General features: G+C 54.3%; 9 protein-coding genes across 9 annotated transcripts; 5 read left to right on the forward strand and 4 right to left on the reverse strand.

Moving 5' to 3' along the window:
* Positions 1-3,229: 3,229 nt before the first annotated feature.
* On the reverse strand, positions 3,230-3,826 carry IWZ02DRAFT_508770 (uncharacterized protein; the record flags this gene model as incomplete). The annotated part of the gene is made up of 2 exons (XM_066770457.1): positions 3,230-3,691; positions 3,761-3,826. The coding sequence occupies 2 exons, from the start codon at positions 3,824-3,826 to the stop codon at positions 3,230-3,232; spliced, it is 528 nt and encodes a 175-aa protein (XP_066618907.1).
* Positions 3,827-5,754: 1,928 nt separating this feature from the next.
* IWZ02DRAFT_508779 (uncharacterized protein) lies at positions 5,755-6,862 on the forward strand (the record flags this gene model as incomplete). Its single annotated transcript, XM_066770458.1, has 3 exons — positions 5,755-5,829; positions 5,956-6,157; positions 6,212-6,862. The coding sequence occupies 3 exons, from the start codon at positions 5,755-5,757 to the stop codon at positions 6,457-6,459; spliced, it is 525 nt and encodes a 174-aa protein (XP_066618908.1). The 3' UTR covers positions 6,460-6,862.
* Positions 6,863-9,595: 2,733 nt separating this feature from the next.
* IWZ02DRAFT_436416 (uncharacterized protein) lies at positions 9,596-10,400 on the forward strand (the record flags this gene model as incomplete). The annotated part of the gene is made up of 3 exons (XM_066766525.1): positions 9,596-9,631; positions 9,684-9,750; positions 9,805-10,400. 3 exons carry the CDS (start codon positions 9,596-9,598, stop codon positions 10,398-10,400), a joined length of 699 nt encoding a protein of 232 aa, XP_066618909.1.
* Positions 10,401-11,970: 1,570 nt separating this feature from the next.
* Positions 11,971-12,454, forward strand: IWZ02DRAFT_85647 (uncharacterized protein). The gene has a single exon (XM_066771318.1). The coding sequence runs from the start codon at positions 12,009-12,011 to the stop codon at positions 12,249-12,251; it is 243 nt and encodes an 80-aa protein (XP_066618910.1). The 5' UTR covers positions 11,971-12,008; the 3' UTR covers positions 12,252-12,454.
* A 633-nt stretch (positions 12,455-13,087) lies between these two features.
* IWZ02DRAFT_436417 (glycoside hydrolase superfamily) lies at positions 13,088-14,776 on the reverse strand (the record flags this gene model as incomplete). The annotated part of the gene is made up of 5 exons (XM_066766526.1): positions 13,088-14,246; positions 14,297-14,424; positions 14,477-14,490; positions 14,550-14,618; positions 14,668-14,776. The coding sequence occupies 5 exons, from the start codon at positions 14,774-14,776 to the stop codon at positions 13,088-13,090; spliced, it is 1,479 nt and encodes a 492-aa protein (XP_066618911.1).
* Positions 14,777-17,255: 2,479 nt separating this feature from the next.
* Positions 17,256-18,678, reverse strand: IWZ02DRAFT_484856 (Der1-like family-domain-containing protein). Its single transcript, XM_066769201.1, has 3 exons — positions 18,325-18,678; positions 17,882-18,263; positions 17,256-17,830 (listed from the first exon to the last, which is right to left on the reverse strand). Exons 1-3 carry the CDS (start codon positions 18,514-18,516, stop codon positions 17,655-17,657), a joined length of 750 nt encoding a protein of 249 aa, XP_066618912.1. The 5' UTR covers positions 18,517-18,678; the 3' UTR covers positions 17,256-17,654.
* Positions 18,679-18,802: 124 nt separating this feature from the next.
* IWZ02DRAFT_461630 (histone H3) lies at positions 18,803-20,111 on the forward strand. The gene is made up of 3 exons (XM_066768225.1): positions 18,803-19,231; positions 19,300-19,421; positions 19,498-20,111. Exons 1-3 carry the CDS (start codon positions 19,099-19,101, stop codon positions 19,711-19,713), a joined length of 471 nt encoding a protein of 156 aa, XP_066618913.1. The 5' UTR covers positions 18,803-19,098; the 3' UTR covers positions 19,714-20,111.
* A 327-nt stretch (positions 20,112-20,438) lies between these two features.
* IWZ02DRAFT_502280 (uncharacterized protein) lies at positions 20,439-22,636 on the reverse strand (the record flags this gene model as incomplete). Its single annotated transcript, XM_066770299.1, has 3 exons — positions 20,439-22,241; positions 22,295-22,360; positions 22,550-22,636. The coding sequence occupies 3 exons, from the start codon at positions 22,634-22,636 to the stop codon at positions 20,742-20,744; spliced, it is 1,653 nt and encodes a 550-aa protein (XP_066618914.1). The 3' UTR covers positions 20,439-20,741.
* Positions 22,637-24,581: 1,945 nt separating this feature from the next.
* On the forward strand, positions 24,582-25,762 carry IWZ02DRAFT_85698 (histone-fold-containing protein). Its single transcript, XM_066771319.1, has 4 exons — positions 24,582-24,598; positions 24,776-25,031; positions 25,100-25,185; positions 25,293-25,762. The coding sequence occupies exons 2-4, from the start codon at positions 25,016-25,018 to the stop codon at positions 25,614-25,616; spliced, it is 426 nt and encodes a 141-aa protein (XP_066618915.1). The 5' UTR covers positions 24,582-24,598; positions 24,776-25,015; the 3' UTR covers positions 25,617-25,762.
* The last annotated feature ends 942 nt before the right edge of the window (positions 25,763-26,704 follow it).

The raw sequence follows: 26,704 nt of genomic DNA on the forward strand, positions 1-26,704 counted from the left end.
GCACCCCATAGTGGGATACCCAGTACCCAATCGACGAAGGAGTGTTCGACGCAAGCATCTTAATTTGTCTCCATCCTCGCTGCAGGTCTCATGAAGCTTACTTCAGCCTCAGATGCCCAGAGCCTCCTCTCTCGTGGAGTACAGATTCTACGGCTGGCATCTAGACCTCTATGACTCCTATCGCACCCCAAACACACCAGAAATGCTCAAATGTCTTTGGATCGCACTTCTCAAGCACCAAATAGCGACTTCGCGCGGATATCAGGTGGCTGTCAAACGAAATGGGCTTCGGAGGCCACTACAACGTATTGCTCGCATCCTAGATCCTTGAGACCCTCTGCAACAGGCACTCTGCGTTGGGGAAGGGTGAATTGCGACCGTAGCCCGTCTTTGGAAGGCAGTCACTTGGAACACGAGTACGACGGCTGATATGACTCAATCAAGCGCATCACCATTGAAAAGAGCATCCTTGCTACTCATCGCGCAACGGACAATGGATGGGCCAGCTTTTTGGGCGCCCGGTGAAGGCAAAGTCTGGGGATTCTGCTAGAGAGTACGACTACAAGTAACTCAATCCAGCTCTGTCCCGAGTCTTTCGACGAATCTAACGGAACCATGTATAAAAATCCCGTCACCGTGCCATTTTCTGTGCGCCGAAATCTCGCACCTTGTCCACGAGGTCCCGTAATATCCCGAACTCATGGTTCCCTATTCTCGTCGCCGTTGTGTAGACTGGATCATGGCCCTCGATGATCGGTTGGGGACTCGCCGGGATTAAGTGCGCAGACAGACGAGAACCTGCAAGACTCGGAGCGTCAGCCCGATTCTTGAAATGCGACGGCGAAATCAACGTGGCATGGGGAACGCTGCGATCAGATCGATCACGTATTGTCATCAGCACACATAACCGTGTCTGCTTAGGGCAGCTTAGGGCTGGTCCGAGCGGACAGTTACACGCGTATCGATTGTTTTTTGGGTTGTCGTCATGCAGGGAGCGGGATTCTGGGGAGAGGTTTACTTACTTGCAAGCTACGGACTGGCTGCTTCTGTCGGGGAGGGTTCATTTTGCAGTCCATCAGGATGCGTCGGGACTACCAGTAGTCGTCGCTGGCTTCAGGTCTACGTTGGGCAGATTGGCCCTGAGAAAATTACTATTAGCCAATGTACACTTCAAGAAGGAACGACGAGACGTGGACACAATTTATACGATCAGAACCTGGTTCTTCTCATGCATCTACAACCACCACTTCAGCGCAGGGCTGTAGATTCAAAAAGTGTAGTATAGCAAAGTCATCATGACTGGGCGGACTAAATACAACAGTGGAAGGGCACTTGCCATAATGGAATAAGGGTTTGCAATCGGCTGTGTGGTCTCCCTGATGTATCCGAAAAAGCCAGACAGTCAGCGCAAGCCGCGAAGGCGTGCAAGAAAATGTCGGAAGCGGTGTTGGAATTCAGATCTTGCCTTGTACAATTCTCAAGCACAACCACTGCCATGAAGGAGGGCTGTTTACAATTGACCGTATGACTCGCTTGCTCATCATGGGAAGTTTGGTGCTAACATTGGAGTGTTTGGAGCACTTACCGGGATGTGGACAGGAGAAGCATACGCCCCCTTGGAAACGTCTCTGCAGCGCAAACGGCCCTGAAGCACCGGGGCTTGAGCTTGAGCCCCGGTTCCTACGTCACTCCGAGTTAGCATCGATCTTTCGGAGTGGCGAGGAGCAATGGGGAACAAGAAAGAGGGTCAGATATCTTCTGTTCGTCTCATAGTTGTCTCGGACGAGGAATGCCAAAGAAGAAAGCTGTCATCATCGAAAAGCCAGGATTGAAGGGCAAAATGTTTGCACTTGCCTTTGTATTGGCCATTCTCTCATTTATTGCACAATGTTCATTGTCGGTCAATGTTCGTAGAAGGGGTAAAGGAGGAACGCTGGTACGAGAGCCGAGATATTGATTTGGATTCGAGCAAAGGTCCTATGAGAAATCAAGGGCCAGTGAAGATCGAAACTAGAAGACCAGAGATTCCAAAAGGAGGCTGCAAGGCTCAGCTTCCCCGAAAGAACGCATGGAGATCTCCGTCCGTCGTGTAAGTCCACCGTGCAAAGGTAAGTTGGAGTCATCACTTGCCCGAAGGATAAGTCAGTGGTAAGAGATGATTAAAACTTACCGAAAGACCCCACTAGCTGCGAACATCAATAGGAACAAGGTTCTGGCGAGCCGTGAGCTCAGGAGGCCGGCTTGGTCGGTCGGTTGACCTGACAGGGGGTCAGTTTCAACAAATTGCGACGCTTAAAACCAAAAAGGGAAGCAGATGGAGTTGGGTCCTTATCAGGGTACTGTGGAGTGTTTGCGACTGCTCATGAGCGCGGTCGCTGTGGCCAGAATCGCGACAACGGGCCAAAGCGGTCGTAGAAAGTTCTGGAGTTTCCTCAATGACTTACCTTTGTGCAGAAGACCTTTTGATGATCAAACACCTCCATTGTGGCGGTAAATGGAGTGGCGGGTGTAGACTTGATGGTGTCCATGAGTGGGGTTTTTGTTGAAGTTTGATGGAAAACAGCAAAAGGGTTTGTGGGTGTTGTGGAATCAGAGTGGCCGGCGCAGCGAGCAGGGGCCGCGATGGCGGCACCCGACTTCTTTGTGGAACTCGGCATAAGTTGACATGGCGACCAGGTGGATGGGCGACAGAGTATTAGGCGTGAAAACTTTTGCAGCTGGTGGAACTGTACACCAGCCATTCAGAAGTGCATGATGCTGAAGAGGTCTAGGAAAGGTATCATGTACCCAGGGGTTGATTTATGAGAGAAGTATAACACGATAAAGAAGTCAGCAGAGATGCATTCCATTACAATTGGACGAACAAGGAAAAGTAGACTCTTTGCAGAGGGCGGGGAAAGGTCTCCGAAGCTCAGGGGCAGCGAGATGGGGGCTTATGATGCTCGCATTGCCCTTCACTTCCACGGCGCCGAGCAACAACACTACATTGAGCGCCCTGAATCTACCAGGATGCTTCTTCACAAGTCAATTTATCACAAGCGCAAGCAAAACTTCATCTTATTCAATCCACAAGCTATCAACAAACGCTTCCTCCACCTCACAAAGCATCGCCCGTCCAGGCCAAACAGGTTGGATACCAAAGCCGCAAAACCATTCCCCTTTCTATGATCTCTCAAGCGTTCTCTGATTCAAGTCCAATGAGCTGACAGTAGAAGAAAAGGGCAGTATCTTAATGCCACACAAGAGGCTCCTGCTTGATCAAGACCTGGCCCTCGACCGCCGGCACCGGCTCCTCCACTGCATCATCCATCTTCTGCTCGGGACCCTTGACCTCGCAGTGTGCATCCTCCATGGTCTCCTCCTTGACCTCTCTGTTGGCACGCGGACGCTTCGAAAGCGGGATGTCGTCGTCGTCGCTCCAGGCCTCAGTCTTGGGCTCGCATTTGATGCCGAGCTTGCTGTCTTCCTCCTCGGCCTTGACAAAATACTTTTCCTCTTCGTCGTCGCTCAGACCGCCCTTGCCCTTGAAATAGCCCTTTTCGTCGCCGAGCTTGTTGTGCTTCGAGATCTTGCGGGGACCTCGCTTGCAGGGCTGGATCTTCTCCATGACTTGGCGGAAGCGGTGGTATCGCATGCGGGCGGCATGGCCGTTGGAGATTTTGCACTCTTCGGCAATGAGTTTCCAGTCGATCTTGGGGGGACAGAACGTCAGGCAAATATGAATGGACAAGGATCAGCCAAAATAAGAGTCACCACTTACGTATTTCAGGTCCAACTGCTTGACGATGGAGTAGAGCATGTCGGCGTTTGACTTGTCCGTCGGCATCTTGAAAGCAAATCTACTCCCGTATCACTGGAAATGCAAGAGCACAGCGTCTTCTCCGAAATGCGGACTATGACGATGGTCTTCGGAATGAGGGAAAGCGAATCAAGTACGTTCCCCGAATGGCAAAGACTCTAAAGGCTGAGCGTGTTGAATGTCAGCTCTCCCGTATGTCCAGAGGTTTAGGGTTGAACAAGTTGACAGACACGATGACTGTGGGGGTGTGATCTTTTCAATGCACTCTGAATGTGCAATATCAAAGAAACAATCGGTGCAGATTCCACAAGTCAATGGAAGACAAACGAACAAACGTGTCTTAGACTTGGTATGCCGCGTCGTTTGCTCACCGCGGTCGCGCAGAGTAAGGACAAACCGCATGGAGATGATGCAGCACCGACATGAAAGAGACATCAAAGGGTGGAAAGTGCTTGAAGATCAAGAGACTTTTCGTTGCTCTTCACAACGAGGGGTCGCAGTCAGGATAGTCCGACAGTGCATGCGTCGTTGGCATCTGAGATTTCTTTGCTCTTCTCCACACTTGACGCATGGAATATTCCTTCAATTGTCTAGAACCACTGGTCCTCGCTCTTTCCCAGGGAAGCATCCATCTGCACATCTCGACTCCACCTGTTCATCAAAATCCTGGGGAAAGCTATGCCATTCACGGATAATCCACCACGTTGCCTCCCCAATGAAAACACAGAATCTTGACTAAGAAATTTTGATACTTTCATACTGCCGTGAGGAGAAAGAGAATCGGACTTTACACTCGATTGTGTTGTTACTTTTAGCGACTGCACAAAATTGGTGCTGGTCTCTCTCGGGCTGGGAGCTTGATATTGTACACAACTTCCCCGCCATGGTTCCCATTTCGCTCGCAAATCCTTGCAGACACCTGCTTGCGAGAGATAAGGGAGCTGACATGATTTGGAAAATGAGTCCGGCTTTTATTGAGCCACTGATGGTCGCGTAGGTATAGGCGCTTTGCTCAGAAGTCTCCTATCTTGGAGCCCGGCATTGGCCTGCTGAGAAAGGGTACTTTGGAAGTGCCGAGCATCACGAGACCTTCTTTCCGTACTTGCAGAGCTGATTTCAGAGTGCAAGCGTGCCATTGAGGAAGAGGTAGACCTCTGGCATGAGAAATCATTTGGAAGCGGTACGAACCCATCCGTTCGATTGATTGAATTTCGGCAGAGGAAATACTCAAAACAGATGATTGATGCAAAAAGACTGTCTGACTGAGCTTTACGACTGCAGTGTAACAGAAAAGCTTAGTTCCAACCTGACGGTTTCGGTGGTCGAGTCTCGCAAAGTGGATGAGATCATCTCCCCTGTTGCTGTGTCGATTTCGCCATCCATGTCGCACCACCGCGACACACCGTCTGGGCATGCAAGGTACCCTTGGACTTGGCCTTAGCCTTCGAGCAGAGTGCTGCGGAGGAGCACGGACCACGACCACACGGGAGGACCTACCTACGCACGCCCGCATCGAATGTGTCCGACAAGGGTGATGATTGTAGTCTAGTTCAAGTGCAATGTTCAGAAGGAGATCAGGGCGGACATGCACGCACTTCCCGCAGCCTCCCGCGGACCACCGCGACGCGCACCCGCGTCGATTCGAGGAAGGAAAATGCGAGCGACTTTCTTGTTGGAGAGCGCCGTGCCAATTGATCCCCCTGCATGACGTACTTCCGGGGAGTGGTTGGGTGGTGTTGCGAGGCAAATGACTATCATGTCGCTCTGGATTTGTCGGCGGCATGCGTGGTAACCGGGAGCAGGATCCACTGCTGTCGTTGGGGTATTTAGTACGGACCTCCCACATCATACGGCCACTTCACACGACCACACAACATCCCACGATCTGAACTTTTGTCACATCCAAACTTCATCCTCAACCCTGAAATATTCCACTCTGACACATCAACGTCAAAATGCCCATTGACTGGAAGACCCCCGAATCCTACAGGCGCCTTTTGGCAGCCATGTGTGCTGCCCAGGATGGCACTGTAAGTCTGACTTTTTTTCCCACAAGTTTTAGTTGAACTTCCCAAGCGAGCCGAACTGGCATCGACTCATTGGGAAATGTGCGAAGGAAAGTTCATCTTTGCTAATGGGGGTACACTCCACCGCAGATTGACTTCAAGAAGGTCGCATACTACTATGGCAAAGGCGCGACCTATGATTCGATCGAGGGTCGCTTCCGCCATGCCAAAAAAGAGGCGAAGAAGCTTCAGAGTGAGGCTGAGAAAGAGGGCCGGAAGATGCCCGTGACGCGCCCCAAGTCGGCGAACTCCACGCCTAGGAAGCCCAAGGCGACCCCGTCTATCGATAATGGTAAGCCTCTGTCCACGCAATTGCCGGCTTTTCTCATTCTCACCTTCTACGTAGGTGTCAAGACTGGAAGAGTCTCCAAGTCCCCTTCCAAGAAGAGGAGTACCGCTGGCAACTTATCTCCAGTTGTCAAGCTAGAAGCCGACAGCGGCTCCTCTGCTGCTGACACCCCGTCATCGGTGAATTCTGCCGACATTCTGTTCTCGGGCTTGACTGATTTCGGCGACTTGGGCAACATGGATAGCGTGGACATGGACTTTGGCGTTCCACCCAACATCATTCAGAATGACCTCAACGAGGTTTGAGGACCTCCACAAGATCGCTGTCGACAAGTGTCTCTGGAGCGGTTTCACTTTTCAGGCGGAGTTCTGAGATGACTTGTTCTATCGGGGTCAACAAAGCTTGATTTCCGACATGGCGGGATTTCGTACTTGAGCTCTCATTTGTCAGTCTATCGGGCTGAGGAACGGAACGGAGTTTTGGGATTGGCTGGATTCCTGCCTGGCACCACCTGCATGGTTGTCCATGGCAACCTAAAAAGCACATCTGCTGTTTGCAGCATCGACTGCAGTGGATCTGGAAAAGGGCCGGTTTGTGCCTGGTTTTCCAACCTCCAAAAAACGATGAATGCGATCACGATTTCTGATGCTGAGCCTTCCATGGTGTTTTGCCGTTTTGTGCCACCTGCGTCTGACGAAAGAATTGTTTGCAACCGTTCACCTACGCAACGTTTCTGATGCACTTTGGCGCGCGCCCCAGGGACATTGCTGAGCCATCATTCGGTGATGCTGTGACGGAGTGTCCAGCTGCACTTGTGACCTCCGTCTTGGAGAGGCGCCTCTTGATGCTCGATCATTGATCGCACTTCAACGGTGTTCGCGCACGATTTCCCTAGACAGAAAATTCTTGCAGAAACAAAATGGAGACATGCTCAACTTTGAGAACCCGCTCCGCAAGGCGCTACGATGATTTTGTAGAAGCGTTCTGGTGCTCAATCTTCCATGCTATTTCCTCCGACCGGTGCGCGTAGCCGACAGCCAGAGCAAGTGCTTCGAGCTGCAATTGAGAGACGTAACACGCGAAAGCAATGCTTATGTTGGTGAAATTACAAAACGACTAACGTGCAGCGAAATCATACCTGTGCGTCATAAGAGACTGGTGGTTCGTCTGTTCCTGAAAATTTCCAGCCACCCGGTCTGTCAAAAGAAACGGGCGCCTCGCTCTGCGGAGACTTTCAGATCCAATCAGACAGCAGGGTCTTGTGTAAAGGCGAGGGTATCCTGGTCCATGACCCAAAAGCTTCTTTCCATGGACTTAAAGTCTACGGTGACTAGCCTGGTGTTCACTGCTCACCATAGAAGTTTGGTAGAGGGATTGTGTGAAGTCTACTTGAATACGTTGACTTCCAGCTCTGAGGAGTCATAGTCTTTGCCCGTTGCCATTGCAACAGCCCCTTGCACTGCTAATAAAGTTGGCGGCAAACGGCGAAGATCCTTGCTGGAGGCGGGAGAGCAGCAGTTCCCCGGCGGGCCGACCGTGCATTGAGCACCCAACGGTCTCCATCGGTGGGACGACTGGATGCGAGGGCTCGCTTTTGTGGAGAAGAGGTGTTTCGATGCGCAGGCAGCCCGTCTGCGAGATGTGATAGATCGGCGAGATGGTCGACTCGGAAAAAGAGAGGCGCAGGAGGAGGCCAAGAAGATTGGGCGCTTGCAGGTGCCATGCCGCGCAGATCGGTAGGACAAGCTTCACGGGCAGCTGCAAGCACTTTGACACCGTGACGCGGAAACGCGTGATTGTGTCGTTGAAGGTTTGCGGTGAGGGTCGGTTGGAGTCGGATCCGGAGAAATACGGCGCCGGGTGGGTCTTGACAACTTCTCGCCAGCTCTCCAGCGATTTCTCTGCCAAACCTCCTCCTTCTCCGTAGCCGAGCACAGCTTGTCCGGTCTTACAACGTGCATATCTCCAGCCTCCTCTTGGACATTCCATCCCTACCCATGCTGTCGATGATACACGCCACAAATGAAGAGGACCTGTCTCCTCCTTTCTCCTTTCGCTTTGGATGGTCTTCTATCAGCCGGTGATTTGCGTTTGGTCCAAGAAGTCAACCTGATTGGCTCACCGCATTCACTTTCTTGGTACTGCTCTTTTGCTTTGGCGGCATACATGTCGTGTCTCTTGACTTTCCCCGCACTTCCGGCCAGTGCCTTGGAGTTGTGCTTCACGGCGACCCACGCCTAACACCTGCCATCAACTTGTTTGCATCTATCTCAAGGAAGTCCATATCCTCTTCTGCTGTCTCATCTGTTGTTTTTTGTCCATTTTGAGCTTTTCTCTGGGACTTATGCAGAAGTCCTTCCATTTTCGAGTCTTTGACTGTCTTTCGGGGTTGTTGTGGTACTGTTTTTTGAGTGTATAGGTCAGATGTTTTGTCTGTCACGGGCGAGCTAAAGTATCTTGCCGTAGGAGTTCGTAAGCTCCCACGACCTGCTTCTAAGCTCTACGGGACTCACGGCAACCGGTCCAGATGCGCCATGCAGGGAGTCTTGATCCTTCCCGGGGCTTTCATTCCTGTCCACCGATAGCGATCGGTCTGGATTCCCCCGGAGATAGGTACAGACTGCCCACACATTAGCCCACTAACATTCGTATACTTCCACGCCAGCTTACCTTATGCCACAGCAGAATTTCGCGTCCCTGACCTGACATGCGAGTCTCCTCCATGATGGGCAGATTCAATAGTCCATCTGCACGTTTGACTTTAGTTGCTGGCTTTGAAGCTGGTAGCGCAAAAGATCATTACATGCGTGAGCTCGTCTTCAGGAGGCCCGGTAGGTTAGGGTCGAGTCGCCGGGGCAAAGCAGACGCGTCCCTCGCTAGGTCCTGTGTTTGGAGATGCGTCCCCATGACGCAAACACTCTTGCAGTACATGATTTTGTCGACTTTCTGCCTTTGACAAGTCTCGACTTCCGCTGTGCTGTGGGAGAAGCGCTGGTGGCACGAACCCTAGCACAGAATGGGGCAAGCCCATAGCTATTTCGCGTGACGCGGAGCTTGGGTCACCTTCTTCACCTTAAAGTTGCGCTCCGCTGCTCAACCACACCTCTCCCCAACACCACCTTGCACGCGTCAGTATCACTCACCTTTCCTCATCAGCACTTGCAAGAAGCCCTTTCCAATTGGTACGTTCAATCCTCCTTCGCCAGCTTTCCACCTCCTCTGCCAATCCCATCCACCGCGCGACAATCTCCTTCATCTCAATCTGAGGCTTTGGCGTGGTAGGCCTTCCGTCACTTCACTGCTGACTGCCACGCCCACCCCACGACTTTTGATCACTTTGCACTGAAGCTTCTTATCCCACGATCTGAAGCTCGGGCCTTGCCTTCAGTCAAGCGACCATTGCTAAGAAGTACAGTTTTTCAAAAACACAACGTCGTCAAAATGCCTGTTCGTTGGGACGCGGATAAGCAGGCCACGGTGAGCACTCCGCTTTCCTTTTTATGCAAAACTCGGCTGACTCGGCCTTTAGCTGTTCGTGACCATCATGAACACCCATCAGGTCGCCGTCGACGCGCAGAGGGTGGTCGATAGTTGGCGTAAGCTACTCTCATCACTGGTGTCTTGTCAACTGTCAAGCTGACCCGCCGCAGCTGAAGATGGCAAAGATGGCGACGAGAAGCCAACCCCACGTGCCATCAAGGAGATCTTGGCAAAGATCAAGAAGCGTGTCGCCACCAAGTCTGGTGGTACCTCTGCTGCCACGACTCCAGTCAAAGTTTCCAATGCTTCCAGGCCCAAGTCCAAGGCCACTCCTCGCTCTGCTGCCAAGAAGCGCAAGAGGGCCAACGAAGACTCTGACTCGGACTCGCCGGCTCCGTCGAGCACCCGCAAGCAAGTGAAGAAGCTTGGTGGTGGCTCCCCAACCCCAAAGCGCAATGCGGATGCCTCTGTTGCGCCAGCCTGTCTCCTTTCCAACAGCTCTGAGGATCAGGGCGTCACGGCTCCTGCCAACCGCAACATGGGATACCCGACTCCGGCAGACACTGCTAGCCCTGCAGAGACATCCGCCTACCGCTCTACTCCACGTCGTGCCGCCAGCGTCAAGATCGCCAACTACATCAAGGAGGAACAGAGCGACTCTAACGAAGACGAGGACCAGGACGAAGAGGCCAAGAACGACCAGGCTGTGAGCGACGCTGAGTCGGATGCATCGGCTTGGGAGAACAACGCGGTTGATGAAGTCTGAAAAATGGTGATCGGGATGGTGCTTACTTTGCTTGGACCTTGGGCGTTCTCTTTTCGTGTGGGCGTCTGCTTTTGGGGGAGCCAGCTCCTCTCACCTGGATCCCTCATCAATGGGCACATGGCTCTTGACCTCTAAAAGTTTTCCAGTGGTGGAGGAATGCTGTTGAGGCGGAAGATTGGCAGCGGACGAAAAGTCTTTAGGTACAATTGTGGTAGTCAAAAAATGCTCTCTTGGTGGAACTTTGGCAGTGGGGGACAGCTCGTAGTATGCGGGCGAAAGAGAGCGCCACTTACACAACGTGGCACCTCTCCACACCTCCTCAACGGCCTTGCCTAGATCGCCAAAACCTCACCTTATCAACCCTCTCTTGCCCCGCTGGACGCTCGCGCTCAAATACACTACGGCCAAACTGCCCTCCCACGCAGCACAGCCGGCAAGTGACAACTTCCAGACAGCCAGACAACCAGACGACATCCAACAAGCCGGCTGGAAGCGGACAATGGTTGGCATGGTTGTGACGCAAGACTGCTGCTACCGCTGCCCCACATGGCCCAAGGACGCCTCCGAAGCGGCGTTGCATGCGGCGACGCCAGGGTCCCATCGCTTGAGACTGAGGAAGAGATGAAGTCACGACAACGGCATGGATGGTCCCTGTCTGGAACGCAAAAGCGCCAGAAGGCAGGCAGGAATGGGAGAGTACCAGAGTGACTTGACGCCCTTGGAGCATCCATGTTGCATTGGGAGTCGGAGGAAGTGGAGAGGGTCCACGGCTCGCTCCCCGGACATGCCACGGCGGGAGAAGGAGAATGGTCGCGTGCGCGTTCGCGTGGCGAATGGGATAGTAGTGGGAGAGGTGGCAGTCATGTCGACGAGATGCCAAAGATGTGATGAAGAGCGAGGGGGTCCATCTGAGACGACGACAGCAGCAGCAGCAGCGGCAGACTAGAGCGCCGCAGAGTGCGACAGGGTTGGTTGGCATCAACGCGAGCGTCAAACAGATCAACAAAACAAACATCTAGCGACGGCGGCGGCGGCGATGCGAGACATTTTCCAAACGCGCGTCATGGTGGTCGAACCCCGTAGACCACTACCGCACCACACACCTTCCACCATCTTACTCATCTATCCACCATGGCCGACCCCATCTTGCTCCAGTCCCCCACCACACGCTACACTCCACTCGTAAAAGAAGCCGTCAACGCGGAAGGCACTCTTTCTGTCTCCGCGCCCCCCCACCCGCAACCCTCACCGCGTGGGCACGAAGCAAGCCAGGATGCCACCTACGTCCAGCACCCACGCCGAGTCTCTGAGCCAGCCATGGCATGCTCTGTTTCCGACTCATCTTGTGAGAAGATTCCTCCTCCTCAGATACCACAACTAACGAAGACGTCAGAACGACCACATGACAGGACGGCGCAATTCTGATCCACCACGACACGTTCCTTGGCCTGACCATCCCTCCACACCCCACTGCCTCCCTCCCTCCCTCCCTCCCCGCAAGGAGCGGACCGAACCGGGCTGCAATGAAGTGAATCCTCGGCCTTCGGACCACTACCATATCCCACGTCCACCGGACCCGCCGGCCGGCCGACCAGCTGGTCACCGCACATGATGCCCACGGCCACAAGAACCGCCTTTCGGCTGGCTGGCTGGCTGTCTGTCTGTCTGTATGGACGGGTCCAGACGCCCGCCACGAGTATGGCGGCGGCGTGGTGTGCAGCGAGCGGATCGTCTGACTTCTCTGCCGCTTTTCTGCATGGACCCTGCTTCGCCGCTGTTACTGACCCTCATGGTTTTTGCCTGGATGGGTGGTGCTTCGAAAGGGGATGTGTGTGCGTGACGAGGAGGTGAGAAGGTGGAGTGGGGTGGGCGGCTTGTTTGTGCTGCGCTGCATCTCTGTCTCTATCCCCAACACTTCTCACGGACGACTTCAATCAGTGAGGAGGAGATGCCAAAAATGCCACGGGCAGAATGTCGTCTAAGGCATTTTGCCATGTGTGCAGAAAGGAACACATTAATCAGTGGCAAAGTTCTATTCTCGTAATGCTACAAAGAACCCTATTCATGAAGCGAAAGATAGAGGTACCGTAATGCTGGCGACCGCAAGCGAGTGAGAAGTGTATGCACAGTAAAATACAAGTGCGAAAGTGAAGAAGGGGGATGGATGGAGAAGAAGGAGAAGGACAAAGACGAGGAGCGGAGCGCCTGGCCTGGGTAAAAAAACTAAAAAAAACTACAAACATATATATGGCCGTCGTCTAAACGAATGATAGGATGCTAGAATCGAAGATGCAGTAGTGGTGATAAGACGCCCTGACCGAGAGATACAGAGTAAATCGAGACGTGGAAGAATGGTGGAGAAGGGGGAGAAACGAAAGGCAAGAAGAAGATGTGGAAATCAGCACACGAACATTCGCCAAACGACCATCTCTTCTTGAGCGAGGGAAAGTACAAAATGTGCGAGAGATGACTCCGAGCGTAAAGTCAATCGAGACCGTACCCATACCAGCGGCCGTGTCCAAACATCTGCCACAATTCATCTCATGTGCATGGCCGTCGTCATCCATGTCATGACATGCCCCTCCTTTGACTGATTCCGAACAAGGAACTCGATTCCATCTTCAGCGACCGTTACAACGATAGAGACGCGCCAGGCCGTTCTATCTAGAATCCAGGCACTAATCAATCTAAGCCGCGTCGTCATCGTCTTCGACAATCTCTTCGCAGACAAAGCGATGCGGCTTGGCCCTCGTGGACGACGAAGAGCGCATGGGCGGAGGCGGGCCGTGGTAGAACGGGGGCAGCACGGCCTGGATCGAGGAGGAGGCGGCAGATGCGACGCTGCTGTCGCTGCTGCTCCCGTACGCCGACCTGGCGGCCTCGGACGGCGCATCCGTGGCACGCGAGAGAATCTGCTGAGGCTGGCTGGTGACGGGAGGCGCCTCATAAGACGGGGCAGCAGCAGCGGACGAAGATGAAGCGATGGAAGAAGAGCTGCGGACGCTTGTGACGAGGGTCGAAGCGGCGTTGCTGCTCCTGGACGCTGCCGAGGACGACGAGGAGACAGCGCTGGAGCGCTGCGAGGCCGACGAGCTGCTTGTTCTCGTGCTGGAAGCCTCCGCGCTAGTAGCAGCAGCAGACGTGGATTCCGCCGCCGAAGATTCGAGCTGGCCTGCAACCTGCGCCAGGAAGTCCCCGTTGGCGAGCGCCTGACTGGCATCCCACATCATGACGCCACCCATGCTGGAAAAGTTCTTGACGTACGAAATGACGGGCGCGAGGGCCGTCGGATCGAGGTAGCCGCTGCCGGCAGCCGTCGAGCTGGCCGGAATCCCAAGCAGCACCTTGACGTTCTTGTTGGGCGACGTCTGCGTGGCCCACTTGTCCCAGGTGTCGAAGTTGAAGTTGTTTTGTTGGCTCGCTCCCGGGTTGTACGACTGCACGCCGCAATAGTTGTTGTAGAACTGCACAAGGATTGCGTCCATTCCCACGGCGTCGAGGAACTGCTGGTCTGCTGAGTCAGGGTATGGGCACTGCGGTGCTGCAGTGAGATAACGCTTCTTCCCGTCAGACGCGGAGTCGACGAGAGCGCGCAGCTGTCGCACAAATGGTACCATGTTCTGAACGGTTGACTCGAAATCGAAATCAAACCCATCAACTGCAGAGGTATTAAAGGGTCGGAGGGCACTACTCCCCGCATTATAGGGGCCGAAAATGTCCCAAACTTTGTTGGCGGCAGTGACAGCGGCTGATTCACTTTGGAATCCTCCCTCGGTATATGTAGCACCTCCAATTGACAGAAGTATTGTCTTTCCGTACTGCTCTTGACATGTTGCAATGTCTTCGCTGGAGGAAAATCAGCTATTGTGTCAGAGACCAGGACAGGGAAGACTCACGCAATCTGGGGACAGTTCTTCAGGTTTGTCCCATCAAACATGGAACACGGGTCTCCTTGGTTTGCAAAATTCAATTCTGGCAGGGCATCGGCACCGCCAATCTTTGTCATGAAAGCCATGGGGATGACCTGGGCCGTGAGTCAGCTTAATCCGAAGCGGGTCTGATTTTCTTGTACATACATCGATATTGGTATCTGTGAGATATTCTTGTCAGCATTGTTGTCCTTGAATTCAGTACCTTGATAGATCTTACTTGCGCAGTAGTAAGCCAGTCTCTGCTGGGCTGCTGGATTATCGCCACCCACTCCATGAGAGTTTTGCCCTGCAACCAATCAGTCATTACTGTTTGACCAGACCCCGAGGAAGCATACCCCAATAGACGGCGACGTTGGTCTTAGAGGACGGATTAAAGCCCCCGGAAGCGTGTCTCACAGTGGCAAAAGCAGCTGCCAAGGAGGCAAGGCGCGAAGAAGTGATCATCTCGTGGGGTTGGTAAAGGACCGGAGCCGTGGACTGAGGATACTCGGATAGGCAGTAATCGTTGCTTGGAACCGCAAATGCAGAGATGTGTAGAGGCTACCGAGAAGGGATCAAGTCGGCGTCGGGAATGGATTCTTTATACCCACGACTACAAAATGATGAGGCGCAGGACTGGCATCAAGTGATCCAGCCCACCATCATTACTGTAGTAACTGCTCCGGTATGATCGCGCGGCTAAGACCTAGATAACCTCGTGGGAGCTCATGCAGGGGAGAGGCGGGTGCCATTTTGCTCTGCCTCGGGCTTGGACATCCGAGCGCCCTATCAGTTGGAAATGGCGGGCCGGCCCATTCTTCTGACAGGGGCGGAAAATGGCACAGATTGACGGATGACATGCGGTAGAGGTAACGTGGGCGTCGGTGGGGATGGGCCGAGATGCTAATGGGGAGGCCGAGCCGAGCTTTCAGAGTTGTACCAGGCTGGGCTAGAAATCACAAGATGTTCGTCTGAGATGCTTGACGGGAAGCTGAGGTGCTTTGAAGATACTCAATGCGGTGTCTCTGATTCTGGGCTCCTCTATGATCCGTGGGGGCTTTCAGAAAAATCTTTGGAGGCCGTTGTGCCTTTCGATAAGCAACTGCTAGAAACGCATTCTCTGTTTCGACTTGGTCAATGGGAAATGCTCTGCCATAGTAGCCGCGCATTGAACTGCGTGTGCAGCCCCTGACCACGCAATCTTCGACCAAAAGTCTTCGTTCGGAGATATCGACACGTCGCAAAGTGGCTGGCATGTCGAGAATGTTTTTGATGAGGGATTTCAACCCGTGAGGCCCACGGAGCACGGGCGGACTGAGCACCAAGGCAGGGCAAGTCGCAATGGACGACAACGATCGCATCCCGGGACTCAACGTCCCTGCGAACGCTCCACAGCTGAAGATGTTAGCCATGTTTCATGCTAGTGTTGCGCCTAGGCACGTCGCGAGAGCATTCGTGACGCAGTCCCGTGACAAGTCAAGGAGCATCCGTACTGCGTAGCCGTCAGTTGAGCTGGCAGGATGAGCTGCCCATAAACCATAGGTTGGTTCGGAGAGAGCGAGATTCATCGCCCAGGATTGCTAGGCGCAAGTGCGACATGGAAAGGCTGGAGACATGAGGTCCTTCAGGAGTCGAGAATGTGGGTTTTGCTGCGCCAACAGGAGTGGTGAAAATCCAAAAGCGGCGTCTTGGTCAGACTCGGGAGACTGGGAGGATGTGGCGTTCTAAGATCCAGCCTGCATCTGGATTCGACTGCACATAGTGGAGTGTAATTGCGAAGGTGGCTCCAAAACATCAACGCCTTTCCGGGGTGCAGACGGAACCTGGCAAAGACACTGTCAAAGAGTAACACAGACTTTCAGACTATCAAGCGCCACAGGTATGTCAAGCAAAAACGACTTCCTCGCAGACAACGATAACGAGCGCGGGATGTCGAGTTCAGGCGCGTACGTACTGCGAGCGTGGTCAGTTGGTCAAATACGTAGACATGAACTGACGTCGAGCGAAGACCCAATGACAAAGCAAGGAGATTGAGGTCGAGGGTGAGTAGGGCGGAGTCGCAGATTCTTCATACCGGATTCGTGCAAAATGTCTGAGAATGGTAACTAGAAGAGCGAAGTGCATATTGGGAGTCGTCGAATGGCAAGCTGACAGGGGACCCCACTGTTACACTAGGGCGACATGGATACGACGGGAGATTTTCTCGACCACATATTCCTAAGCAACTTACTGATGAGGACTAGGTTGTCCAGCTCTTCCCCACTGAGTTTTCACGGTTTGACCGTTGCCTGCGGCCGCGGCATGCTGTATCTGCCCACCTAGCCTCGTGATGCGCATTTAGTTCCTCAGGATTTTGGATGAAAGAAGAGACAAGAGGAATCATGCAACGCGAGTCGTGTCGAAGAGGCCAGACCTGTCTCCCAGCTGCAATACTGGACGTGGGTCATTGAGTATAGGGAGGCTCCTTCCGTACCTTGCATGTACATTGGTGGTGCAGCGCAAGGCTTGGACTGCATTCGAGAACATGTGAATGTATCTTTTTACAATTCCACGTGGAGTATGACCAGTTGTCGTTCTCTTGAGCCGAGTGCGTTGATGCAGCGAGGGAAGGCCAAGGTGTGGCGGTGGAGGCTAGTCCAACCGGTTACATTCCAGTCAGGCGGGCCGAGAAGCACACGACCAGCGGGATGTTTTCGGGGTGTACGCCGTCCGACAGAAACCCTCTGACGTGTAAAATGCTGCTGATTGTAAACCACTACAAGGAAAGTAGTCAGCTGAGCTAAGGACTTTCCATGGATACATTTTCCGTGCATGCCTTGACACAGCTTGGACAAAGGAGGCTGGCACAGTTGCGCTGGCATTGAACAGAGCCAGGGCCGGGAAACAGCAGCAAATAGGAAGGTGTGATGTGAAAGGCCGTCTTTTATGATATGGATACCTTGCTCTAATTTTCGTGGGCAATTTTCAACATCGACTCGATCTTCATGCGACTTGGGAAATATCGATAAATGATCAATGGCGATGATCTGTTGGAGGCAAGCCACTCGCAGGGTCTGCACAAGGGTAAGGGAGGCTGGTTTGTTTTGTCGCATACGCTTTCCGAAGACGTCAGACCGGTAAAATTCAAGCTGACTTTGCATTCAAAGAAAGTATTGGACATTTGATAGTTGTCTTTTGTTAGAGTTGGCCATCATCACAGTTGACCTCGCGATTTAAACATACCCAGCTCTTCCTTTCTTATCCCAAACTCCAACATACCGAGAAAAGATTTCCGTGCGCCAAGGAGCCTCCTCATCAACGGGTATCTCTAGGCAACTTATGAAACGAAGCAAATCTGTTCTGCTCATCTTAACTCTGGAGCAGGCACCGCGGCAATATCATGGTCAATAGGTCCCGCAGGCGTATCTTGATTGTCGTTGGCTGGTTGACCTTCCCAGAGACGGATCCACCAAGAAGGCGGATCCAACGGACGAGCGCCGCGGTTCATTGGAGGATACACGTCGTTGAAGAAGTACCATACTGCAAGTGTCAGCTATGAAAAGCAAACCCACATGTGAGGGTCCAGCTTACGGTGCCCGATGATGATGCCACATAGGTCGTCCTTTGGTACTGAGCCGTGGACTGCCATGCTGAACAAGGCCAAAACCCACGGTAGGAATGGCGCCTTAAAGACAACCAGTCCCAGAAAGCTCAGGTTGGTATCGGGATTCTTTCTACTCCAGATGTAGACCAGTACGCTGTTGAGGGCCGATCCAAGGAAGCCCATGGAGAACCACGGTCCGATAACGAGGAGCACGGCAGAGGAGAAGGTGAGAAGCCATGAGAAGTGCGCGGGCGACCGGCCGAAGCCTTCCTCTAGGAGGCGTGAATAGCGCTGAAGGAAGAAGACGTGGAACAATAGGTCTAGGCTGAGAGGGCCGAAGTAAAAGAATGTTGTAAGAATGCGCCAATACTACAATGTCTTGTCAGTACAGCAAACAATGGCCGTGCTGCGACAGCGGGGCCAAGCGAACCTGGTTCTTGTAGAAGACAGCGCGGAAGCTGTAAAAGAGCTGAAAGGGAGAGACGACGTGACACTGGACGAGCACGCTCAGAACGACGGTGATGGTGGTCCACCAGCGAGTGCAGACGGGCAGCTCATAGAACCACTGCTCGAGCGGAAACTGTCCCATCATGCCCTCACCGGGCCCAAGCATTCCGGCCATGGCGGGCGGCGGTCGAATGACAGGTGGGGTGGAGCGGGGAGGAAGGCAGCGGAAGCGAGCGGAAATGGTCAAGCGGCGCAGGCTGTAGGATAGAAAAGGACAAGAGTGGCGTTAAAGAGAGCAGTCCGTGTACGTAGATGTTGCAAGTAGCTAAGATGATGGAAGAAACAAACGTGGACTGTTGGCGATGCGGAGGGGCGGAGATAAGCCACCATTGCAAGTGCCAAGCCACTAGCGCCGGCTTATCCTTGTCGCACGCATAGCATCCCAACCTCCAACTGTGAGTGATGCACTTTGTGTACTCCCACCACGCGAACGGAACCTCAAGTCGCCAGACACAGGCCTCGCCACTGCGCCTCAACTCCTTGCTCCCGCCTCGCCTCGTTTGCAATTGGTCCTCCCGAGTCTCCGCCTATCCGCAGAAGACGCTGTCTCGACTTTTGGCTCATCAACAACGCGCTCTGACGCGTTCGCGACAGCTGCCCAACTCCAACCACTTCGACTACCGATTGTTTACGGACAGCGCAACCAACGCGTCTTATATCGCGCCGCTCGAGCCATTCTATCATTTGACCTAAAGCAATGCCGCCTAAACCCACAAGAGGAGGCCGACCCCCCACAGGCCGCAAGTCCATTGGCGGCAAAGGAGCGCGCAAATCGACTGGCTCTGCCGCGAAGACGACCCCAAATAGACGCAGATCATCCGGTGTCCAGCGTAAAAACGCCCTCTTACCCATTGCTCATGCGGGCTACAGAAAGAAGTGACTGACTGCTGCTGCACAGCCGGCGACCCCACACCCAGGAAGCAGACGCGCTACAAGCCCGGCACGGTGGCTCTCAGGGAAATCAAACGTTACCAAAAGACCACTGATCTGCTACTGCGCAAGCTACCATTTGCGCGCCTCGTAAGTCCCGGCCCCGCAGCAGCAACAATTGCGCTCGTTCGCAAACGACGCTGACGTCTTGGCCTCTTCCTCTCAGGTCCGCGAAATCGCACACAACATGATACCCCCCGGCGAGACTCTGCGCTGGCAGTCTCAAGCGATTGGCGCGCTCCAGGAAGCCGCCGAAGCGTACATTGTCAGCCTCTTTGAAGACACCAACCTCTGCGCTATCCACGCCAAGCGCGTCACCATCATGCAAAAGGATATCCAGCTGGCACGGCGCATCCGCGGAGCCTGGGGCGACTTGGGCTGAGTGAGCTGTCTTTGGATGGCGCAACAGAATCGAGCGAAAAGCAGGGAAAAATTTTTGTCCTAAGCGCGGTGTTCTACAGGTCTTGCATCACGCCTCGGACGAACGGGCGCACGATGGCACGATTCCAGCGACGGATGGCACGCAAAATTTGGTACCATAGGTGGGCTGCTGGTCTCTTGTCATGATTGGAACGCTGTACTTTAATCTTTATTTGGAACAAGCTACGTCTGTCTAGGGCGAGCGGCGGGAGGGAGGAACTTGTTTGCTGCACTGGCACCAATGTTAAGGCCAAGGCGTGGTGGACTTTTGCCATATTCCGGCGTTGACAGGCGTGGGATGGATCGATGGATGGTGCACGAGGGGAGGGCGCGCTGTATCATCAACATCATCTTCATAATGATTGTCTTTCAAATGGGAGCTTTCATTCGACACCACCACGACTCCACTTATGTAGCAACGATGTCTCTGGTGTTTCCGCTGCAGTGATGCAAGACGAAGCATTCAAGCCAGCCATGCAGATGCTCAAAACACCCACTCCAGCCTGATGTCTTTGCCGTGCAAACCGCCTATGCCCCCCAAGAAAAATGCCAGTCTCTCCGTATGCCCACTCGAACGCCGTTTCTAAGCTGTTTATATCTTCTTGTGTTTGTAAGGTGGATGCGTGCGCTTATGCGTGAAGGTCCTTCCCCAACCCCCCCCCCCCCCCCCCCCCCCCCCCTCCAACTCCAAGATTCATGTCAATGGTGGTACATTTTGGGTGCGTAGTACAAGGCGGGTGATGGATGTGATCAGCCCGCCAACATGTTGTGTTTCCCTGTTGCCCACAGCAGTATTTCTCCAGCTAGCTTGCTCGTTCGCTACCCCGCCCATCGACAATGGGCTGAGCAAACGCATGGATCCTTCCGCCCGCCCGCCCGTCCGTCCGTCCGTCAGTGGCGCGCGGATTGATCGGCCATTACTTCGTGTCCGTCGTCACGTCCGTCAGATGTGTGTGTGTGTGTGTGTTTCGTCACCCGACCCCAGCCGTCTCACGCATTCGGCACCCCAAAGCCAGGCAGCCACTCGCGCTCAGGGACAACAGCACTAACGGGCTCCTTGGACGGCGCCGGTGGTGCCGCGCCCTCGAGCACAGCGACGAGGCCCTCGCGGCTGCGGGCATCGTCCAGAGCCTCCTCGGCATCCACGACGGCATCGGCGACCGAGTGCTGGCGCACGCGCATGACGAGGGCGTCGCGCGCGCTGTTGGGCACGCCCATGCCGGGCAGGTGCTTGAGCGGGGCGTCGTCGTCGCTGTAGACGTGGACTAGGCGGTCGACGGGCGGCTGCGCCAGCAGGCTGTCGTGGTTGCTGGTGCTCAGCGGCGACGTCGACGACGGCGGCGGCAGCGGCGAGAGCGGGTCCAGCTCGGCGTCGGACGAGCGCGCCGCCGACAGCGCTGGCGATGCCGTGTCCTGCGGTGTGTCGACTTTGAGTTGCGGAGGCTGCAGCGGCGTGGGCGCCAGGGGGTCCATGGGGTCGAGGTCTGCGTCTGCTTCGACGATGCTTTCAACGCGGGGGATGGAGTCGTTGGATGGAGGTGCGGGAGACACGGTCCGCGAAACAACCGTATCTACTTGGATTGACTGGCGGCGGCCCAAAGCTTCTTCGGGCGGCAATTCGACACTCATGTTTGCCTCGTTGTCCTCGCCGTCATCATTGTCGCTTACCGGAGTGGATCCAGTCGCACTGACAACGGTCTCAACCCAGGGCTTCACGTCGGCCTCGGTCGTCTCTACCGAATGTTCTACGATGGTGTCAACCTGGATAGACTGCTTGCGCGCGAAGCGGGCGTCGTTGTTCGGCGTCAGGGTGTCGCGCCGGCCAAAGTTGAAGTCGCCAAACGACGTGTCCGGCGTGGGCACTGCCGAATTCTCATCCTTGAACGGATTGGAGAAGATGGAAGAGGCCGCCGACAGCGGTTCCGTTTCGGCGGCCTCGACAATTGTAGAGAAGGTCGGAGCCATCCCGGCGCTGCCTGGCCATGGTGCCGTTTCGTACGTCAGTTGAACCGTGGTGTCAACTTGAATGGATTCGCGACGCGACTCGCGGCGTGAGGCTTGCGTGGGTCCTGGCGTGGCTATATCAAGCACGGGGAGAAAAGAATCCGTCCGAACTTCCGCATAGGGCTTCTCGTCCGTGGGGGCCTGTTTGACACCCTCGCCCGTGTCTAGGCGTGGCCTTTTGGCGTTCAGATACGCTGTTCCAAGCTCTTCCTGCGACGACCAGAGGCGTGCCTGTGGAACAGTCGCTTGGTCCGCTGTCGTTTCTGTGTCTTTGCTCCGCGCTTCCACGGAATTGGTCTCGTCATGTGTCTTGTGCGACTCGGGCGATTGTTCCGGCTTGCTCGACTTGAGCCATGACGTCTGCGACCTCCTCTTGCGCCATTGTAGAAAGAGGATGATTGAGCCTGCTGCAATTGGAATGGCGACGCTCTTTCGGGAGAGCATCTTGGCCACCTGCTGCGGGAACGTGGAAACGGCGCTGGAAGCCTATCGCAGAATCAGCAAAAAGGTTGACCTTGGATCAAACGACGGAGACGTACCATTTTGCGGGCGCCCAGTCGCGCTACCTGCAGCTCTGTGATTTGTCGCGAATGGCACTCGAGAGCCTGGAGTGGGGAGGTGCGGCAGGGGAGCAAAAAAGGGCGCTTGGGGAGACAGGATGATTTGCGAGATGCACCGGACCGACGAGGCGGCTTTATAGTAAGGACAGCGACATGGAGACGGTGGAAACTGTAGAGTCACGTCGACCCACCATGGTATTCCGGTATCGAAAAAAGGGGAGCCAGTTTGTTTACGGAGCATGTTGACGGGGATGGAGGCGGCGGCCTGAGAGACGCGTAGGGCGAATTTGCCGCAGGTGGTGGAGCAACGACCTGAGTCATCTGCGCCGCACCGCTCGAGACCAGAAAAAATTACATTCGCCTTTGCACGATTTGGCGGTCAATTTCGCAGCGATACCGTTTGTCAACACAGAGGTCGGTGAGCTGATGGGCCCATGCTAAGACTGTCGACGGTCCAAATCCTTGGGCTGCTCCGTGCTCCAGGGCGCAGAGACAAGGCCATGGCGGCCCGGAGCCGCGACGACTGAACCACTGACGGGATGCGAGATGATCAATGTCGAGGGCGAACATCTCGCGCCTCAAGCTAGGCTGATTGCAGTACGCACCAGCCATCAACACGCCAGCTGTTGCGGTTCCGAGTCCCGCTTCCTTCGTCTTCGGACCTGATACCGACCCACTGGGACTTGCGGGGTGACGGATGGGTTTGGCGGGACGACTACATACTCTCGTCGACCGCTGGTGCAACTATACCCTAGCCTCGACCAACAATTGAACACTCGGACCCTTTGCTCCTTTGGGTTGATCAACCCAGCACAGTGGACGCGTCCAGACCGCCCGCCCAAAACTCAATAGACTACAATCGAGCCACCTTTCTTGATGGTCAAATATGCCACCTCGACCACGTGGAAGCTCTTCAAGAACCATACTTGTAACCTTCCATCTTTGCCGTCTGATGTTACACATGACGTGGTTGATACTATGTCGCTGCGATTGCCAAAGCGACGCTGCTACGGTTTGGTACTGGAGCGAATGTACCGACTTGACAGGGAGCCAAATCGGATGACAGCCGAGAGCGAGCAGGGTTAGAAAGAATCCGCAGCCACAAAAACTTGTGGATACTGATTAACGTTTCCTATAATCTCCCACGCAAAGAACACGCATGCTGTGGTGGAGGCATCCTCTATGGCTGTTGTTGAAATTCAGACCAAGAAAGTAAATGCAGACATGTGAATATGCCATTGGCTCGTCATGGGATTCATTGAAAAATGGTGAATTGCATCCAAGTAGTGACCCAGGTTAAAGGAAGTCCGAGGAGAGATTCAAAGGGGGCTTTACTACTTCCAGGTAGATCGAGCACTTGAGCACTCGGCAGCCGTTTTTTGCAGCTGTGCCACAAGTGCCGCAGTGATGGATAGGCTGCCGAGCTCAGGGGATCGCACAAGAATTTGGCACCACCTATATGGCAACAGATGGCAGATTCGCTTGCTCCAAGAGGACTAGAGAGATCAAAAGTCGCGCACTGCAGACCATTGGTAGCCAGAAATCGTTAGCAAGAATCAGGATGTACAGTGGACACCTGGAATTGCGGCAATCAGGTTCTGTTAGCAGCGGCAGGCTGGAGGATTCGCCGTGAAGCCCGTCAACGGCACGGGAGCAGCAGAGTCCATTCTTGGAACGGAGCGAACTTGTTGTGATATTGCAGAGCGGCGAGTCCAGACGGCAGATCAGGAGGCGCATGAGCAGGATGATGGATGTTGCGGCGGTGCACAGCGGTGGCAGGGCATGACGTTGGTCCGGAGGCCGGCAACAGGTGCTCCGACTTGCCTGGCTGGCTTCATGTCTCTGTACCAACATTTGGACTGCAAGCAGCAGGTCGGCCGCATCCTCAAACCGCGGCTGTGTTACTGCTACAACCTTTCACCTCCTCAGAGAAGCCCAGCTGCAATTATGCTTTGCCGCCATTGCGCCCTCGGCGGCTGCGTGCATCCAAGTTGTTGAGACTGACCCTTGAGATGCGACGAGACTGACGTCGACGCTGAAAGCAAGCCAGCCATACTCGGGATAAGCTTCGGTCTGTACATGCTTAGTCTTCTTTTTTCCACCTCTAACAACCTACTCCAGACTACTTGAGAACCTGACGGGGCTGTCTTGCCGCTAATGCCTTGGCCACGGTCTTGACAAACCGCCGCCTTCACAGGCATGTCAATGTGTACGAGCCAGATCAAGTAATAACCTTGCAAAGGCTCCTTGATGTACATACTCATTGGAACCATGAAACAAATGGTAAGCTACTCAGCTTTTTCCGGACGATTTACACTACCAAGCCAATGCGAGCACATCGGATTCTCGAGCTCTCCCCAGCCTGAGCACGTGACTGGCTGAACTCAGCCGACCACTGAATAATGCCGTCGGCCAACCAGGGCGTGAACAAAGGACTTGATAACAGCTGACGTTTTTCAGGCATTTGCAGCACGTCTTGTTGCCTTTGTCGCGCCGCGGAATGCGATTGGCCTTCGACGTCACGTGGCATGACTCTGAATTCACATTCCTGCCACTTCGCGTACTTCGACCTTCCCAACCGCCATCGCTACCACATCCCGCACCTCACCACGACAAGCTTCCATTTCCAAACTCCCATTCCTAGGATCGCATTGATCGACTCGACCCACTCCACATAGCATTTGACACCCAGCGGTAATAATGCCCGGCGGAAAAGGTGAGCAGAACCGCGTCTCGCGAGGGCTGATGCGCAGGCTAACGCGTCGATTTTGTCGCGCATCATAGGTAAAACTGGTGGCAAGACTGGTGGCAAGGGTGGAGACTCTCAAGTCAAGACTACCAAGTCGCACTCCGCAAAGGCCGGACTCCAGGTAAGGCTGTCTCGGCCAGCAAGTCGACGCGCCACGTCACGACACGCATCTCTCATCAAGTTCGTGGACTTGATCATTGCACGGAGCTGACCAAAGATTCTGCACAGTTCCCTTGCGGTCGTATCAAGCGTCACCTCCGCAACATTACGCGCCAGCGCACGCGCATCGGAGCCAAGGCCGCCGTCTACCTCACCGCTGTACTCGAATATCTGACTGCCGAAGTGCTCGAGCTGGCAGGGAACGCCGCCAAGGACCTCAAAGTCAAGCGCATCACGCCACGTCACTTGCAACTGGCTATCCGCGGCGACGAGGAACTCGACACGCTGATCCGCGCAACCATCGCCTTTGGTGGTGTCCTGCCGCACATCAACCGCGCGCTGCTGCTCAAGGTGGAGCAAAAGAAGGGCAAGAAGAACATCATGGAGGCCTAGGGTGCAGGCGTGGTGCGGATTGGCATGTATCGGCCGGGTTGAGAGACGCGGCAGTGGGAAGTAGACAGGCGGACTGGGCCACGAAACAACACGAATACCCGGCTCGTAATGGGAACAGCAAGAAATGAAAGGCGGCAAAATGAAGGGGCTGCGGCGAGTTGATCGGGTGGCTTGAGCATTCGCAATAGCCACGACTCGGCACCATGAGTACAGCACATGGACGGCGGGCACGCACAGCAGCACAAAGAGGAGTGGGACGGCAGTGGCAAAAAGAACACGCGGCGAATGCACGCTACGATGAAAGGAGATTTTTTGTTCCTTGTTCGACGCTGGATTGCTGCTGTTTTAGGAGGAGGACCTGTTTTGGGATTGAGAAAGTGATATTTTTCTCGTGCGTCAGAACGATGGCCGGGATGGACTGATTGGTCTGTTTTGCTTTATGGCTTGAATTTATGCGGCGCCGATGGCCCCGTCCTTCGCTCACTTTTTGGTCCTGCTTCCCGGTGGTGGCGGTAGTCGAGTGCTTGCTGGATGGGTGACAGGAGAGGGAAGCAGGGCCTGAGGTTGCTATTACGTAGAATGAACATCGTCCTGCTACCTTGTGATTGATATCTGTGAGACTGTGGATCATAAGCATGGAGAGGGAAAAATGAATCAAAGGGAAAAGGGAAGAGGAAAAGGGTGAGTGGGGTTAGCAGAGCAATTCCGACGTTGTCGAACTCCTTGGCAACACATTTTGACAAAACTTGATTTTGCTTTTCTTTGCCCATGTCTACTACGTCTACGGTGTCGGCTCTCACGTGCAGGAAACAGTCTTACATGTGCAATCACTGGCTCCAGTCCCCCGCTGCACAATCCAGCCCCATCCTGTGCGCTCTAAGGACGTGCGGTATGGCACTTTATTCTCGACTCGTATACCTGCACATGCACCTAGACTTACCGATCAAAGCAGCCTGGCACGTCCACACCTTCAAATCCGAGACTGCCCCGCTACAGTGACGTGTGGCTCAAGCTCAGGCAGTCAGTCACAGCAATACGAGAGAGAAAGGGAAAGAGATGAACAGAGGAGTAATATTGGCAGACATCAG

The sequence above is a fragment of the Phyllosticta citriasiana genome (genome assembly GCF_038021145.1).
Source record: "Phyllosticta citriasiana strain CBS 120426 chromosome Unknown IWZ02scaffold_15, whole genome shotgun sequence".
NCBI lineage: Eukaryota > Fungi > Ascomycota > Dothideomycetes > Botryosphaeriales > Phyllostictaceae > Phyllosticta > Phyllosticta citriasiana.

Bases quoted from the DNA above. Each gene is read 5' to 3' on its own strand.
- IWZ02DRAFT_461630 (XM_066768225.1), top strand. From the start codon at position 19,099: ATGCCGCCTAAACCCACAAGAGGAGGCCGACCCCCCACAGGCCGCAAG. The intron at 19,232-19,299 runs GTAAAAACGCCC...GCTGCTGCACAG, and splicing joins CAGATCATCCGGTGTCCAGC to CCGGCGACCCCACACCCAGG. The intron at 19,422-19,497 runs GTAAGTCCCGGC...TCTTCCTCTCAG, and splicing joins AGCTACCATTTGCGCGCCTC to GTCCGCGAAATCGCACACAA.
- IWZ02DRAFT_484856 (XM_066769201.1), bottom strand. From the start codon at position 18,516: ATGGCCGGAATGCTTGGGCCCGGTGAGGGCATGATGGGACAGTTTCCG. The intron at 18,264-18,324 runs GTTCGCTTGGCC...AAGACATTGTAG, and splicing joins CTGTCTTCTACAAGAACCAG to TATTGGCGCATTCTTACAAC. The intron at 17,831-17,881 runs GTAAGCTGGACC...TGACACTTGCAG, and splicing joins TGGCATCATCATCGGGCACC to TATGGTACTTCTTCAACGAC.
- IWZ02DRAFT_85647 (XM_066771318.1), top strand. From the start codon at position 12,009: ATGATGCCCACGGCCACAAGAACCGCCTTTCGGCTGGCTGGCTGGCTG.
- IWZ02DRAFT_85698 (XM_066771319.1), top strand. The intron at 25,186-25,292 runs GTAAGGCTGTCT...GATTCTGCACAG, and splicing joins CCGCAAAGGCCGGACTCCAG to TTCCCTTGCGGTCGTATCAA.